The 17,729-nt window shown below is 27.5% G+C and overlaps 3 protein-coding genes across 5 annotated transcripts; 2 read left to right on the forward strand and 1 right to left on the reverse strand.

Annotated features, from left to right (window-relative positions):
* The first annotated feature begins 2,868 nt into the window (after positions 1-2,868).
* On the forward strand, positions 2,869-5,049 carry LOC141532925 (uncharacterized). Its single transcript, XM_074251562.1, has 3 exons — positions 2,869-3,390; positions 4,025-4,167; positions 4,247-5,049. Exons 1-3 carry the CDS (start codon positions 3,062-3,064, stop codon positions 5,047-5,049), a joined length of 1,275 nt encoding a protein of 424 aa, XP_074107663.1. The 5' UTR covers positions 2,869-3,061.
* A 303-nt stretch (positions 5,050-5,352) lies between these two features.
* Positions 5,353-7,744, reverse strand: LOC141532935 (uncharacterized). 3 transcript variants are annotated; one of them, XM_074251582.1, is made up of 8 exons: positions 7,385-7,734; positions 7,214-7,298; positions 6,973-7,125; positions 6,778-6,866; positions 6,021-6,161; positions 5,767-5,923; positions 5,587-5,694; positions 5,353-5,490 (listed from the first exon to the last, which is right to left on the reverse strand). In XM_074251582.1, exons 1-5 carry the CDS (start codon positions 7,472-7,474, stop codon positions 6,021-6,023), a joined length of 558 nt encoding a protein of 185 aa, XP_074107683.1. In that variant the 5' UTR covers positions 7,475-7,734; the 3' UTR covers positions 5,353-5,490; positions 5,587-5,694; positions 5,767-5,923. The 3 variants fall into 3 exon arrangements, with proteins under 3 accessions (XP_074107683.1, XP_074107688.1, XP_074107674.1); XM_074251587.1 differs by having other exon boundaries at positions 5,587-5,916; positions 7,385-7,744; XM_074251573.1 differs by having other exon boundaries at positions 5,587-5,923.
* Positions 7,745-9,331: 1,587 nt separating this feature from the next.
* Positions 9,332-16,577, forward strand: LOC141532909 (uncharacterized). Its single transcript, XM_074251516.1, has 8 exons — positions 9,332-9,461; positions 10,675-11,845; positions 12,876-13,099; positions 13,235-13,450; positions 14,566-14,730; positions 14,837-15,135; positions 15,233-15,389; positions 16,179-16,577. Exons 1-8 carry the CDS (start codon positions 9,386-9,388, stop codon positions 16,364-16,366), a joined length of 2,496 nt encoding a protein of 831 aa, XP_074107617.1. The 5' UTR covers positions 9,332-9,385; the 3' UTR covers positions 16,367-16,577.
* Positions 16,578-17,729: the final 1,152 nt, after the last annotated feature.

Consider the following 17,729-nt stretch of genomic DNA (forward strand, 5'->3'; position numbering starts at 1 on the left):
ATCATTTCTATCTTTAAAAAAAATATTTAGTCGATACTCATTACTCACTATAATTATCCAATAAAATAAAATAAAATAAAATAAAATCATAAAGTTACAGGGAATTCAAGAGGGATTATTGACAAAATGTGTGTATGAATCGTTTGGTGTAAAAACACTTGCTAATTTAATAAAAAAATTATTTAGGAAGAATTCAATAATGTACTGTTTCCACTGCAATATCTCTTCGATTTCCGATTTTTAATATTTTTTTTTTTTTTCAAAGATGATGAGTTATTTTTAAAAATCCAATATTTTGTTTCATAAAATAATTTTTTTTTATCAATATTATGGTTGACATATTTTGATCTTTCCATTCGAGACATCATATCTGGGTCACAATATCATAAATGTATATGGTATATTGGATGAATAATAATTTTTATTATTATTACCACAACTTTGATTGTATCATATGTATTCCAATCTTTTTGAATTTCATCGACATTTAGACCGACGTAAATGAACATCCGTTGTTAAAATAAAAATCCCAATGGACGTAACGTGAGTATCTACTAAATTTTACCCTACTCTAGTAAAGTGTATGCTATTTCAGGATTTTTGATCAGCTATACTATCATTCTCCTAGGCAATTTTGTTAGTTTTTTAAACTATAAATAAAAATTTTATCGTAAATTACTGTCAAAATATAATATATTTAATATAATTTTAATGATATTAAATTTAGCTGTCACTTCACAATTGTTTTAATTTTCTTTAACAAATAAATAATAGCAAAAAAAAAAAAAGTAGAAATTTTAATATTTTAAAAATGCAATTTTTTAAAAATAATTTTTTAGAACAAATTTTTTTGTTAAAAATACATATTTTATATTTAATATGAAAATAAAAATAAAATTTTCATCTTTAGAAATACAGTGCACAGAAGATATAGTGCAGATAAATCCAGAAGCAGGCTATTGCAAATTTAAGTTTTATTTACAGATATATATATTATTAATAAATTTTATTTATTATTAATATTTTTTTTCTTTGGATATTGGATTAACTAATATTTTATTTTAATTACAAGCTTATTCAATTTATACTTACATAACGTTTATTATTTATTGCAGAGTGACACATGTTTAATTAATGGTAAAATTCGATTATTTTACATGCGTTAAATTATTTGTAAAATACTTGATCATATTTTTAATAATATTCTATTGACTTTTATCCTTCAAATACTATTAAAAATTATATATTAAATTTATTAAGTTAATTTTGCTAAGTGATTAATTTTAGAGTAGGGTAAGGGTCAATTTGTTACAAATACTCTCAAAAAAACATAAATTAACTTAATTTATCAAGTCTACGACTAAATGCAAACCATAAAACAAATAAATATCGATAATAAATAATTAGTCAAAAATAGCGGCCGATATATTTATGAATATTAGTTTAAAAAAACTTATTATAAGCATATAAATAAATTTATCGATAGAAATTTTCAATATTAATTAACAATAAGACTTATATCAATAGGCTTAGTTGTCAAAATACAAAACTAATTGAATAAATTTAATACATAAAACAAATAAATATCGATAATAAATAATTAGTCGAAAATATTTATGAATATTAGTTTAAAAAAACTTATCATAAGCATATAAAGTTTTTTGTTAAAAATACATATTTTAATTATTAATTAAATTAAATCAGCTTTTTTCTAAAGTGTACCAATACATGGAAAAATAAATTAAATTATACCCTTTTTTTTTGCCTCAAATTCGTAATAATTTATTATGCAATACTACTACTAATGATTGTTAATGAATAACTCACTAAAAAAGAAATAAGAATAATGGTATGATCACATTCGCTCAATCATCAGATTATCACTGCAAATCACTGGACCGTTAAAATGCATTACTCTGTCTGGTTAGTCCGAACCTTGCCAATCATTTTAAACTGATTTCAAACTAGCAAACATCATTAAAATTTCTCTAACTCGTTTTCATTCGGCGTAAAACCTTCGAGTTGAGTTTAATTGGTGAAGCTAAGAGGCTATTCCACAGTTCTAATGAGATCGATTATGTACATGTTGGTAAACTATGAGTTATGAGTAAATAAATTCTAGTGTGATAATAAATCAATTATTATTCAAGTTTTTTTGAACAATATTTGATACAATTAAGGAAAAATCGCGAAGAATTGTTAACGTATTATTATACATTTAATTACAGTCATGCAATTGCAAGAACTGATTTATAAATTTAAATCTGTCAATAAATATCTTTGATATAAAAATTAATTTATAAGTATACTATTAAGTGAAATTTTTTATGAGAAGTGTTCAAATTTTATGTAAAACAAAGATGACAATTATTTGTTCAACTGATTTTGTAGTTGGCATATGTCATTTGTGACTTTGTTAAATCATTAATGAAACATTTTAACCTCAATTACGGTAATAAAAAAAAAATAAAATAATTCCTCGGTAATGTGACACGAAGGATCTTTTGAGTGAATTATTTTTTCATTATACATCATTATGTCGCAAATCTGTCCATCTTCGTCGCATCAATTAGCTGCCGCCGCATTAGCATTTCATCGGGCGAGAAGAAAATTTTCAAATCTATCAGAAGTTTATTCACGGAGTAAAATTTCACAAAAGTCATTATCAACAAAAGTATAATTATAATTCTCTAAAAAATTAATGCATAGGGAAAGATGGGGCAAGACGGCCCACCTAAGCTAGTTTTTATTTTTTTGTGGCTTTCTACTATCAAGTGGATATACTCTCGTCCACTTTTGACTCAATACACCGAAATTTTTCGAAAGTTCCAAAAAAAAAATTTTTTTTTTTTGGGGCAAGATGGTCCATCTCCAAAGTATGATTAAAAAATATTAGAAAAATAAATTTTTGAGGTGGGCCTTCTTGCCCCAGGTGGGCCGTCTTGCCCCACCCTCCCCTATACATTTAACGATAAATTTATATTGAGGAAGATAATATATTTAAATTATATTAATCATCTTTATATTGTATGCACAGAATAATGAAGGAAGTTGTAAAGGTATGATAACGCCAACGACGATAGGAATGACAGCAACGAGAACTACGTTAGATAAGACGGGGAATGCTTCCTCGAAGCTGAGAGTATCTCGTGACTGCTGTTGCTTGCGAAATTGTAAATCTGCCGGTGACGAGCATTCATTCGATGAAGACAAATCGAATCAACATCTCGGCGCCGTTGACGCTCTTGGAGATTCAATTGTGGTTGGTGTTTTTAAGATGAAAAATGTCACTAACAATGTGGATGCAGTCAAGGAAACAGACAAAAATGAGATTGATGAATTCAAAGATTCACTTGATTATCAGTTTTCTTATAATGCTGTTGATTATAAGTAAATATATATTTTTTTTTAAGTTTTATTTTTATTTATGCAGAAAAAAAAGTTGTATTAATACGTAAATTTTTTAAGTATATGCAGGCAATTATTATTTGATCGGAGTAAAATGAAAAATATTTGTTTTTTTATATTGAAGTAAGATATTTTAATTAAATATTGATTGCTACACTCACTTGCGGCAATCAGATTTTTGTGAATTTATAAAAAGTTTGAATATATTTTCCAATTTTTTGAGAAAAAATATTATTTTTAACTGGAATTATTATCGCAAAAAGCTTTAATTTTAAATTCTACATTATTTTTTCAATCAGAAAAATTTATACGCACTGTTACTATTATAAAAAATACTATTATGACTAATTGAGTGCACTTAAAATAATAAAATATTTACAAAAATATATTTCATACCTTTTAAATCCACTGAAGTCAACAGCTATTACCCTAGATATGATGAATGTTAGCGAAATTGTAACTATTGATATATTTATGTAAAAAAATATTTTCATTGATGAAAGTGTTTTTTAAAATGCTTTTTAAAAATTTATTATCCTTGAATTATTAATTTATTAAAATAAATTACTAAAGGCGTTTGTAATTTTTTATAAAAATTTTATTGTAAATTTTGTAGTAATCAAAGAGAAGCGGAAGTTTCAAGTGTAATAAAAGGGGGTAAAGTATATCACGAAATAAAACGTAATCACTGTGAACAATCGAATCGCAATAGAAAATCAATCGATCGCACTAGCGAGTCAATCGATCTTCTTTACAAAAGTACGTATATAAATTGAAGAGTGAGTGTAAAAACGTTTCTATTCATTCGAAATAATTAAATGTCATCGATTAATTTCAGGTGACACTCGAAATGATGATGGAGTGGTCGACTTTTCACGTAAACTACACGAGTGGGAACGTCGAACTCGCGACGGCCCGCTAATGAAGATACAACGATTTTCTCCATCAAAACTTTCCAAGTTAGAACAAGAATCTCAACAACAAGAACAATTCATTAATTACCACGAAGATTCACATGCTCGTCAAAAAAAATGTCATCTTCATCATCGTCGTAATTACTGTCATCGCCATCAACGTCAGTATAATTCAATAAGCTCTGAATGTCAAGAGATAAATGTCGAGAAAAAAAGCCGGTGCGAGCATCAAAGAAAGATAAATAAATTAAATGACTATAAAAGCGAAGAACCGCAAGTTTTCTGTAAACGATGTAATGCGATTCGACCAATAAATTTAAAAATGATCCATACTTCGGTTGAAGATACAGACGAGACTGGAGACGACTATGAGGGCCAAGAGTCAGTCAAAGGTAAGGGTTTCATCAAACACAAAGACTCGTTGGACATTCTCGTGGAGAAATTCAAGAACCGGAAAATCCTTGGGGAGTCAAAGTCCAAGGGCAAGAAAGTAATACCTAGTTGGATGAAGATCGATGAGAGTTTGTCATGCGAGAAAATCCCAGATCAGCTTACGTCAGACGACGCAACAAAAGAACTTTGTTGTACAGATCACCGAGCTAGTAAGACCTGTTGGACTCACACAAAAAGTTCTCTAAGTAGACCCAACAAGTTACAGTTGTGCGATCGATTTAGACCCAAGAGTTTTCGATCGCAACTTAAATTAATCAATCATTTATTCACATAAAATTTACTCGCTATAAATTTTTGTAACTTACTTTGAATTATTCAATTATTCAATTTTTCAATTATTCAAATTTTCAATTATTCAATTATTCAAATATTCAATTTTTTCAATTATTCAAATTTTCAAATTTTCAATTATTCAATTATTCAATTATCAAAATTGAAAATTAAGGTGTAAATTTTTTGTAACTCTGTCTTGTTTTGCAAATATATATTTTCTTTTGTATGTCCGTAAATTGAAGTTTTTTTTTTAAGGATAAAATGTTGTTCAATTTCGTCTTTATAAAATAATTTCTTTGAAATATTTTCACATAACAGAATTTCTTTCAATATTTTTAATGCTAAAGTATTGGCAAGTCGCTCCCACAATCATCGAGTGCGTATCTCTTCAGCTTCTTTATTTATAAAGGTTGTGTGGAGTTCGATGTCTTTGGAAATTTCTCTGTTGAAGATAATAAAAATAAAAATTATCAACTATTTTTATTTTAAAAAGTGTTTAGATTAAAGAGAATAATTAATGACACTGAAATTCCATTACCTGACTAATTGTTGCTGGTTGATTGACGCGTTGAGATTCAGAATGAATTTTATCAAGATATTTATGCATCACATTAAATGAAACTCTGGCTTGAATACTTCTCTCAGGCTGAGAATATTCATTTTTTATTACAACGCTCTCATTTCTTTCATCTACTGTCAATAATAATTAAAATCTTACTTTAATCTCCTTGTGGAATATGAAAAAAATTCCCATTTCTTTCTAATAATAAATCTTTCATCTTTTTATTTTACTTTATTTTAATACCGTAACCTTTATGCAATTTCTTCTTTTATCATTTTCAGTGGGAAAAAATCTTTGGTATGTTGACTGGAAACTTGAATAATATTTTAGTATTATAATTCGTGTTCTTTGATCATCATTGCACATTTTAACAAAATATCATGCAGATATTTATATTTGTATTTTTTTACCTAAATAGAATAAATAATATCTTCTATTTCCTTTGACAAAACAGCTGATTCTTTAACATCAGTTTTTATTTCATGCATTAACATTTTTTCTTTGGGTATTTTATTATTTATCGACGCTTTGCAATATTTTCTAAAGGCTTTCTGGATCAGTAAAGTAAATTAGTTAAGCATATTATTTTTTTAAATGTGTTTTTAAGCTTTAAGATTTAATATCTACTTAATTAGTTGAAAAAAAAATTCAGATAATAACTAATAAAATTCCAGATTATACTGAGTGATATCTGGATTATACTCATTATAATCTAGATTATACTCATTGTAATCTGGATTATACTGGCTACTATTTATAATCTATTAGAATAAATATCATCATAAAAAACAATTTCTTGAACCAAGAAAATTATAAGGAAGATTGAAGCTATTTTGGAGCAAGAAAAAATTTTTTTGGCTTAAAAAAATTTAACTTTGTTCAAAAAATTTTAACTTAGTTCAAGAAATTTTTAGTCTTCCGTAAGATTTTCTTGATTTAAAAAAATTTACGCTTGAATATTCACTATTTGGTAGTGAATCATACATTGAAACTCGAGACTTTGATTTAAAAAAAAAAATGCGATGTAATGCAAGAGATAAAAAATTATTTGATATTTTGGGTAATACCGGCTTTGGTTTTTTTTTTTGATGATCAAATAATTGGTTCTATCTCTTGTCATATAATAATTATGACATCATAAAATAAATATGAAACATATAACATTACTTGAATAGTGGTGGCCGCTTTTTGAGCTTGATCCGATTGAATACTAGGATTATCAAAAATTTTTTTCATAGTAATTCCGCTCTCATCATCTGGATTAACAAACAATGAATATTAATACTATTTGATAAAGATAATAAAATATCTAACAACATTGAAATATACAGCAAATAAAATTAAAAGGTATTTTAATTTTACATGATTTATGATTGGCGTCCAAATAATCACGAAACGCTTGTTGTAATTTCGGTGCTACTCTAGCAATTTGTTTCAAGTCTAATCCCATAGAGTCCAGAGTATTAATAATAAATTCACTGCTCTCCACAATATTATTTACAACATTAATTGCCACTAATTATAAAATCCATAAATATTATAAATTATAACGCAATAACATAGAATATTAATTAAAAAAGTAATTTTAATAAATAAAAAATACCTTTCGTATTGCCTCGTGTAATTAAAAGTACGTCAACATAATCAGCGATAAAATGATAAATATTTGTTGGCTGACTGCGCAAAACCTGAGTATGGTAATAAAATGATTATATAATATTAATTGAATATTATTATACTTGTAAAATCAATACATTATACATTTTATCCATACCTTGTGAGAAATATCTTTGCACAATTCTCGTAATCCGTCAGGCACTTGATACATAAATTTTGAATCATAATTTTGTAATATGCTATCCATTTGAGTTTTTTTTTTTTAGTTATCGATTGATAATTCAAAAAATACTATCGTGAAGCATATAAAATAACTAGATAATGTTCTTGTCAAAAATATAAATGCATTTGTTTTACAGCATGAATATAGATAAGTATCGAAGCTTTTCACTTTGTAAATTTATCTAATAACCTTACAATATCATTAGCGCGAATATTTCCATTAATTATTAAATTGAAATACAAAAAATAAATTAATGATTGATAAAATCGATTTCAGATTGATCAGAATCGATTATAGTTTTTCCGGAGCTTCATACATGGCGGACAGGAAAATTTTTTGACCCTTTTTGATATTTCTTTCCATTTTTATTGTACTAAATCAATTTTTAAAAAGTACTAGAATTCAAATTTGCGCGCGCAAACGCGCGCCTGACTATAGACTTGCATATATTTTCATGCTTTGATATATTTGACCAATTACGCTACGAATAGTTTGCTTAACCAATCACATCACAAATAAATTGGTTTTACATACATTTCATCTCAATTTTATATTAGGATTTTTTAATAACTAAATTATGACAAAAAATATTTTTAAAAAATTAGATGTGTAATTTTAAAAATTTTCTACCTGTGAAATTTTTTCTTTTTTATTTTTTTTTAAACTAAAATTCAAATTTGCGCGCGCAAACGTGCACATGAATTTAGGATTTGCATATATTTTCATGCTTATGATATATTCGACCAATCACATCACGAATAAATTGATGCCACATATATTTCATCTCAATTTTATATTAAGGATTATAAGAGTGGATGGCATTAATCTCAATTAAAAAATCTTGATAATAGTATGCAAAATATCTTGATTCCGTGAACTAACAAGGCTACAATAGTAAAAATAGTTGCCGAAATAAAGCACTCTCTGATGCTTCGTATCATGAGTTGTGCAATTAGTATATTACACACCGAGGGAAGTAAAGTAAGAAATGTCTTAGATCACATGTTTGTTTCTTATTTACTTCCCGAGGAGTGTGTGCTATTTTTTTGCTCGACGAAGGCAGAAAGTGGCAACTTTGTTTAGCGCAGCGGGACGAAAGTTGCCACTTTCCGCCCGGAGGGCAAAAAAAGAGCTTTAAAGTTTTATAGATTTGTCTGAAAAATTATTTTGTTAAAAAATTCCAAAATCCAATTCTTTTTTTCAAATGATTTTTAGTTGATAAAAATTTCTTCTTTCATCGATAATAGAGTATGTAAATTTTGAATTAATTGATCAACTATTCTTTAACAGCCGATCCCCTCTTTTTCTCACGTCACTCTTAAATTAAGGCAAGAAACGGTACTATCCTTGTTGCACTCATGATTATAAAGCTACTGCAGTTTTATGAGAATTTTGAAAAAAACGCTCTGCTAAAAAATAGATAATTAAAAAATCTATTGCGTTTTTTTTTTAAATTCTTCTTTGTCTAAGAGAGAAATATACAGCTGCAATCGTAGAGACCGACTGTTAATTTACAAAATGTTCAAATAATCGATTGGGTTAACAATTTCAAAATAATGAAGAACTTTGAATTATATCTTTCATTAATGAATAAATCACCGAATAAACAAACAGACTTACATGTATTTATCGGTTCCTACGGAATATTTTATTGACATAGTTTTAATCAGTGGTACGTCAGCTCTTGTATCCTGGATTGCGTTTTTTTTTTAATTTTTTTCGGTAAAATATTTGTCTAGCTGGAGGCTAGATGCTCGAGAAACGAGTTGGGTACCAGTTTCAGGATACCTTGTCTTCCCAATCGAATTTAACTCACTCTCTTTGTCGTCCTTTCTATACTATGCTTCGCAAGGTCGTTTACTAATTGTGGTGCATCACTTGGGTAAAGATTATTCCTCTTGTGAGTACGAGTATTATATATAGTGCATGTAAGAAATGAATATGTCAATTGTTGATGTTAAATCGTTGTCACTGTGGATTTTCGTGACTTTTTCATTATATTCTTTCATTCGTAAGTTACCAATACTGTTTTCTTTTTATTTCATTTTCTTCCTGTTACGTTGTCGTCTTTCGAGTATTACTTAATGAGTTTGTTTTTTTATAGTCGAAGGATTTTTCTATAAAATATTAAGAAAATTTATTGCAAATGTTTAAGTATTGTAGAAGAATTTATTTTTAGATTCATAAAATAGATTGTTAAAGTTTTTTTGACACGATCTACATGTAAAGAGTTCGTGACATCGTTAATTATATTCAATGATCCTTGAACTTTATGATCTTCATATCAAGGCAGAAACTTTTCAAATATTTTTAGATTTTTTTTAAATTTAATAAAACAGCGACAAAAACAAATTTTAAAATTTTACACAATTTTTTCAATAATTTTTTTTCTTTTCGGTCCCATCACAAAATTTTGTTGCAAGTACCAAAAAAACAAAGCACCCTAATATACATCATCATTAACAAATTTTCTCTCATTGCGTTAAAAAAGGTTTTTGTATAAAATTTCTAAACTAAAAATTTAATAAAAAAGTTTTGACGCACCGTTGGAAAAAATTTATCCTTTAAAAAATAATTTACTTGATGTATCATATATTTTGACTTAACCGTGGAATAATAATAATTGTCGCTAAAAGTTTATTAATTAATCCCCTACTAGCATTGATTAATTCAAGCAGCTAAGACCATTTTAACAGTACTGTTTAATTAGTTTGAGTATGAAACATGAAAAACTTCATGTTTTTCATGTTTCCATCATGAATCCATCAGAGTAGAGTGTCTAAAATATAGAAAATCATTAATTATTTTCAATACATAAGCAAATTTAATTATTTAACAGGATTTCAGAGAGTATTTCAGGAATCAATAATTAATAGAAAAAAATTATAAATTTTATTTTTACAATATCAATAATTAAATAAAAAATGAATCATTAGAATAATGTATTTTTTTGCACTTTTAATTATGAGTCAAAATTTTTTACAATTAAAATTAACATCAAGTAATAGTAAATTCACTATAAATTCAGGAAATTTAATGTAAATTTACTACGGTAGTTCGAACAAAATTAATAAGTCTAATTGAATAGAAAAAAAAAAAATTGATTAATTGGATATTTATAACAACAGCTTTATAGTTTAAATATTTAATTATTTTTTTTTCTTGCCTTACGAATAACACTTCTTTTTTTTAATCACTGATTTAACTTTATAAATTTTTTACAGAATGCAATGAAATCATAAAAAAAAAACGTCAAGTTAGTTTATCATTTGGAAATACCTTAAGTCAATTAGGAGGTTCTCAAACAGCTTCACTTCAATTTGGAGCATTTAATCAACAGCCGATCAATAAAAGACCTCCTGAGTACAGTGGCTTGACAGCAAATAATAACAATAAAAATCATGCGACACAACAAATACCTTTCGAACGCGAAGAAGTTTCACATATTGACTTCAATAATAATAATTTCAACCAAGGGTCAGTAATCAAGAAACCACCGGATAATCAATATGGCTTTGTAGGAAACGTTGAACAACCTTCATCCCAAGAAATATTTTACAATCGTAATAAAATGAATTTAACTTATAGTCAAAATAAAAATGAAAATTCTCAACTGCAATTATCTTCATCATCATCATCCTCATCATCATTGTCATCGTATAACGAAAATAAGAATGACCAATTTGTACAACGACCGGTGTCCTATCAACCCGCCTTCCAGGATCAGAATCGAAAAGAAACTCCATCGCAGCCGTCAGGAAACGCAGGTTATTATGGCAATAACGGCGAAGTGGAAAACTGGGCATCAAATCGACCTCAGTCGCAAAATAATTTTAATGAAAATGGTAATAGTGACAGTGGACAGAAGTTCGAAACATCAACGCCTAGTACAATTGAATTTCACTCAAATATTAACATAATTTTGCCAACATTTTCTTTGACCAATAGAAATACCGATCATGAAAACAACCAACGCCCTAACACAAATTTGAATAATCAAAATAATCATCCTAGTAACAAGATTCCAAATAAAAATCATGGTCAAGAAAGTAGCGGCAATGGTAACTATAAACCACCATTATCAAGTCAAAGCAATAACAGTAATAATAATTCGGGGTATAAAAAACCCCAAGAAAATACAAATGGTTATGGAAATTTTCAAAGTAGTGGTAGTAAACCTTCACAATCGAATAAAAATAATGAAAAACAATCAAGTATTAGTTCGAGTAATTTTCATAACAGCGGAAGTGGAAGACCTCAAAATGATCGGAACAATGCAATGCCAAATGTGGAACATCCTGATGTAAATATATTATCCACTACCCGGATATATGAAAGAGGAGAAGGCGAAGAAGACGAAGAAGAGGAACTAAAGTTTTCAACTAAAAATAATCGGTATGAATGAATAATATTTAAGGGAATTTATACCTTTATATCATCGTTTAATTAAAATTACTCATACTGATAAATTTACTAACTTGATTAAAAGTAAATTATCATAAAACAAACAAAAATTAGGAAAACGGTTGACCCATTCCTGCAACTTCCCGCTTATATTACATGCTTGAGCTTTCAAAATTTCACTTCTTACGTTTTTGAGCTCTTCGAGCTCTAAAATATCATTTTTGAGTCATTTTGAGCTCTCTAAGCTCAAAAATTTAATAGAAGCTTAATAAAATACTATATTTTTAATTTTCAAACCGCAATAACTGTTGAATAAAAGCTTCATAAAGAATTTTCAAGTTCAAATATTTTGAATTAAAAATTTCGAAGTAATTCCAAAAAAACACTTTTTTCGGTTTTCTTTCGACAACTATAACTCACGAAATAATTAACCAATTTTTATCGGGCTGGCAGAAATCAACGTGGTTTTTTTATGTTAAGCGCTGATTAGTTTTTAGAATTGATCGGTAAAGCCGTTTAGAAGTTATTCCAAAAAAACTATATTTGAAAAAATTTTTTTTTGTAGTTTTTTTGTGATTTTTCAAAATCTCTCCATTCAAATCGGTCCAAATTGTATTCAAAATTTAACTTATTGTATTTAAAAAATAACTTCCGGAATTTTGAAAATTTTCAATTTTCTTAGCGGGAAGTTAAAAATATTTTTTAAGAAAACAAGTTTTCTTCAATAAAAACTTTATTTTTTAATGTATTTTTTTTTTTAAAACAATAAAGTGCTTTGTTGGAGGGTAACATTTTTTAAATGAATAATTTTCTGTCTTTTATCAAAGAATTATAATTTTTTTGACCAAGAAGGCTAAATCTTTTGAAACAAATGTGAAATCTTGAAGAAAATATTTTTCTTAAATCGAATAATTATTTTCAGTGTAAAGCTTTTTTTAAATTAATCAATTAAGATTATAATCAACAGTAAATATAAAGTAAACGTATTATTAAATTGAAATGGTTGTTTACTGTTAAACAGGACAGTTGTTAATCCATCTCGAAGTGGTTGTAGACTACCCAAACAGCCACAAGGTGGTAATTATGAACTTGGAGGTTGCGAGTCCTCCTGCGACAAAGTTCCAGGTGACTGGATACCCAGAAACAGTATTCTCACGTACACATGCGAAGAGGGTTACGTCAGAAACGGTAGTGCAGTGTCCGTTTGTCTCAACGACTCATGGTACATGCCCCTCTCGTGCTTGAGTAAGTATGTACTTGATAAACGAAGATGTCATTGAAATATCTTCTCCCTAGCTAAGCTCTGTGCTGGTAGTTTGACCGAACAGATCAGATATACGGGTCATTTTCTGCTGTATTGTATGTCGCTTTGTGTTACAGAATCCTGCCCTGCTCTTAAGAGTTCGAGTGTAGATATAACGTGTAAAATTCGTGGTACTACTGTGTCTTGCGATCAACCAGCCGAGCCTGGTACTACAGCGATGCTCAAGTGCAAACCATCTTATAAGATTCCATTGACTGATGATCCTGTATATAGGGAGATTACTTGTCTTGAAAATGGCAGTTGGGATCGCTCTATATTTAGATGCTTACCAAGTTTGTTTGTTTTTTTTTTCTTCAATATTTTTCTTATCATGAGTCGTGCAATTACTAGATCACGATTTTAAACAGTTTTTTTAAGAATTTGCCCATCGATCTCCGATTTTGACTTTGGATTCATGTTCAGCGGAAAAAAACATACAAGAACGCTCATAACTTTTTTTTTATCATCTAGACCTGTGCTATAATTATACAAATTATTTTTATCAATAATGAAACAACTCAAGACTGTTATTTTATTATATAAAATTTTTTTCCTGCATTTTTAGTTAAATTTCAACAATAAAAACATTTTTCCAAATCATTGTAAATTCAATATAAGATTATCAACACGCCAAAAAAATCAACAAGGGGTTTTTCCTATTTTTGTATAGGAAAAATTCCTATGTTGTCATAAGAGTTTTTCCAATGTTAACATGGGAATTTTTTCTTTATTAACATGATAGAAATATAATTTTTATTTTTAAATTACCACAACTTCTTCAAAAATTGATTTATCGGGATGTTTTTTTTTTTTTCAAAATTTTTTTTATTAAATGTTCTTTTTGGAAAAAAATTAAAAAAATATTATTCAAACCTATCTTCATCGTTATTTTTTAGATTTTCAGAAAAAACTGCGAATTTCTCGATGAAAACGATTTTTAATTTTTTTTTCTTTCTTTCATATGAAACTTTGACATTTTCTACAAATATCCTGAAAATTTCAGAGTGGTGTTTTTTCGATTTCAATTTTTTTTTTTTTAGTCTTATTTTTCATAACTTGTAACTTAATTATTCAATTAAGTTATATAAATTTTAGTGATAAATGAATTTTTCCTATATCACATGGATATTTCTATCATATTAATGAAGAAAAAATTCCCATGCTACCACTGGAAAAATAAAAAAAATCCCAATATTTTTTTTACCGTGAAGTTAATGTAACTTCATTATTTTAACTCGTAAAGTATTAATTAATAACATAATGATTAAATATGTTTGTGATAATGATTTATTATTAACAAAATAATTATGAATTACCAGAAGTAAAATTATTAATTATAATCTTGTGATGATGAATCACGATTGAAATTCGATATATTTATCATGAAATTATATATTTTTTGTATCAGAATGTGGGACGACTATTTCTCACGGTAGTACACTCATCGTAAGTGGATTTACAGCTAAATTGGGAGTATTTCCTTGGCATACTGGAATTTATGAAAAAAAGTCGACGAAAACTTATGAACAAATCTGCGCGGGGACACTTATAAGCAGTAGTCTCATCGTTTCCGGTAAATATTGATGTATGAGGGTGTTTTTTCTTTTATATACTATCTATCAATTGAAATTGATAAATGTTTAATATTTTAAACTAATTAAAAACTTTGTATTATGCAGCGGCGCATTGTTTCTATGACGAAAGCTTAAATGAGGTGAAAAATGTCTCAAGATTCTCGATAGCTGCAGGGAAGCACTACAGAAATTGGAATGTTCAGGAGGACTACGCTCAAACGTCCAAGGTCGAGTGGATCCGTCTCGGGAGTCGGTACATGGGAGCAAGAGGTAATTTTGCTCATGACATTGCTCTACTCAAGCTACTAAGTCCACTCGAATTGACTAGTCTCGTACGTCCGGTTTGTATTGACTGGGATAACGTTAAAGAAAAAGAACATTTACAGCCTGGAAAATATGGAAAAGTAAATAATGATTTATGTTATTTCAGTTTGAATTACTCTTAAATATATGTAGCCTGAAATGTTGAACGTAAATATTTTGTGACTTATATACACACAGGCTGTTGGATGGGGAAAAACGGCAAATGGTGCGCCAAGTGAAGAGCTTCAAGAAATAAATATACCTTTTATATCATTCGATCAATGTTTGTCGGAAGTTCCAACCGACTTTCAAGGATATATTACACCAGATAAATTTTGCGCTGGTTATATGAACGGTTAGTTTATTTTTATATGTACAAATATTACGTCACCGGAAAAAGTTATGGGAACGGTGTCATAATTTTATAAAAACGCTTCTCACATTAATAAAAAAAAAGCTTCCTTTAATTTTTTTACCAGTATAAAAACTCTCGATCATTTAATTTTTGTGTGTATGAAAAATTTCCAAGAAAAAATTTTTTTTTTTTAATTAAGTTAATTTTTATTGATTGTACCAATGTAGGATTTTTTTTTTTCAATTTGAAGTAGAATTTTTGGTTATTCTAGATTACAATTCTTTGTACAAAATTTATTTATGATGTCAGTCAAGAAATACATTCTTGATTGAATACTTAATATCAATTTCAATAGAAAAATGCTTATTTTGCTTAAAATTAATTTTTGCTTAAAAGCGAGTTTTTAAACACTTTTTATTTTTTTTTAATAAAAAATTGTTTGAATTGAAAAATTAAAAGTTTTTTTTTTTTTTTGTAAGAGAAAATTTATTTTCTAAACATGAAAAATTAAACGTCTGTAATAATAAGAAAATAATAATAGGGGTTATAAATAGAAGAATAAATTAATAAGTCAAATTTTTACCGTATTTATTTTTACAATTATTACTTTTAAATGTTTAAAAAAAAAAACATTATGTTGAAAAAATTGGTTATTTCTGTAATTTTCATCAATTTTTTTCGGTGCTATTAGAAAAATTGTTTAATCTAAAAAAACGGTGACCTATTTTTCTTCGGTTTTTCTATATAAAAAATGATACCTTGATATTATTTTAATAATATTGTTCGCAGGATCCAGTCTTTGTGAAGGTGATAGCGGTGGAGGTTTATGTTTTGAAAGTGATGGACTTTGGTATCTACGGGGAATCGTGAGTGTCAGTCCTGTCAGGGATTACTCTTGCGATTACAATTCCTACACAGGTTTTACATCATTGAATCACTTTAGCGATTGGATTCGTGTGGCTTTTCTCCAGTCGTAAATGTGTTTTACAAGTATTGTTTTTCGCTCGAGGTAAAAAATAAAAAAAAAAAAATCAATATCAAAAAAATATTCTATACTGAAAATCGGTTAGCTCAATAATAAATATTTGAACGTTTACTTTTGCTATATTATTCGTTGATTGATTTGAAGTATATGAGTGTACAAATAAATAATTAATTAAAATAAATTAAAGCAAATGATAATGTATATTTATTTAAATGAACGACAAATTTATTCAATTGAATTGTTATTTATATCCCGTAATATTTCCACTGTGCGTAAATGCTTTCACTTTTATTATTGCTATTAACGTTATTATTATTTTTTGTTATTTTGTTATACCTATGAAATAAATCGAATCGAAACAAACGGATGCAATTCCTGTGGCTCGCCTGCGGGATTATCTTCGGTACTATCGGTGGACGAACGCTGGCAGCAGGGGCTTTGTTTTACGAGCTTACATTGTCTCTACGGTAAATTGCATAATAAATTGGTTTTACTACCAGGACATCGATCGTTCATCACACGCAGGCAGCTTGTCAAATCCACGTTGCACTATAGTTACAGACAAAATTTTTTTATTTATTTTTTATTCTTTTATTTCATTTTCGAGATTATCTCCAAAATGACGGGAATCGCTCAAAAAAAAAAAAAAAAAATCATAAATATTGATTTTATTGCCCAATTTACATCAATCTACATCATGTTGGTCTTTTTGTTTTCCATATTTTTTTCCCAGCTATGAGCATACTTTTTTTGGAGGATTATATACCCGCCTAATATTTCATAAATAAAATCAGAGTTAAAAGATGATTTATTATGAAGTTTATTGTAAATTGATTGCAATACAATCAAAATTATTATTGGATAGTTTCGAGTACTTAAAATTCCTTTTTTTTTTTTTTTTTTTTTTTTGAAAAATAAAGTTATCAATTTTATAATTTAAATGGCGATATTAAAATCAAATTAATTTCAATCAAGAGAAAAATTCTTAAACCAAGAAAATAATTTTGAAGAGTTTTATTGTTTTGGGTCAAGACGAAAAATTCTTGAATAAAATAAAATTTATTTAAACCAATAAAAATTTTTAGTTTAAGAATTTTTTTACTCAAATCAAGAAGATGAAATTCTTCAAAATTATTTACTTGATTCAAGTAAATTTTTTTTTTCTGTGTAAGAAACATTTGATTAAATTAGAAAAATGTTAGTTACTATCTTTTGAAATGGACCAGTCGTAAACTTTTCAGATCATACTAGAAATTTGAATCGCGCACTGGACGTGCGCTTCAATATCAACAACTACTCAAGCGGCACAAATTTTTTTTGTTAAATTTGAGTTCAAGATAATTAATTTTTGACTT

Source organism: Cotesia typhae, unplaced genomic scaffold (genome assembly GCF_013202065.1).
Source record: "Cotesia typhae breed Kobodo isofemale line unplaced genomic scaffold, CoteBio_Ctyphae contig_122, whole genome shotgun sequence".
Lineage (NCBI taxonomy): Eukaryota > Metazoa > Arthropoda > Insecta > Hymenoptera > Braconidae > Cotesia > Cotesia typhae.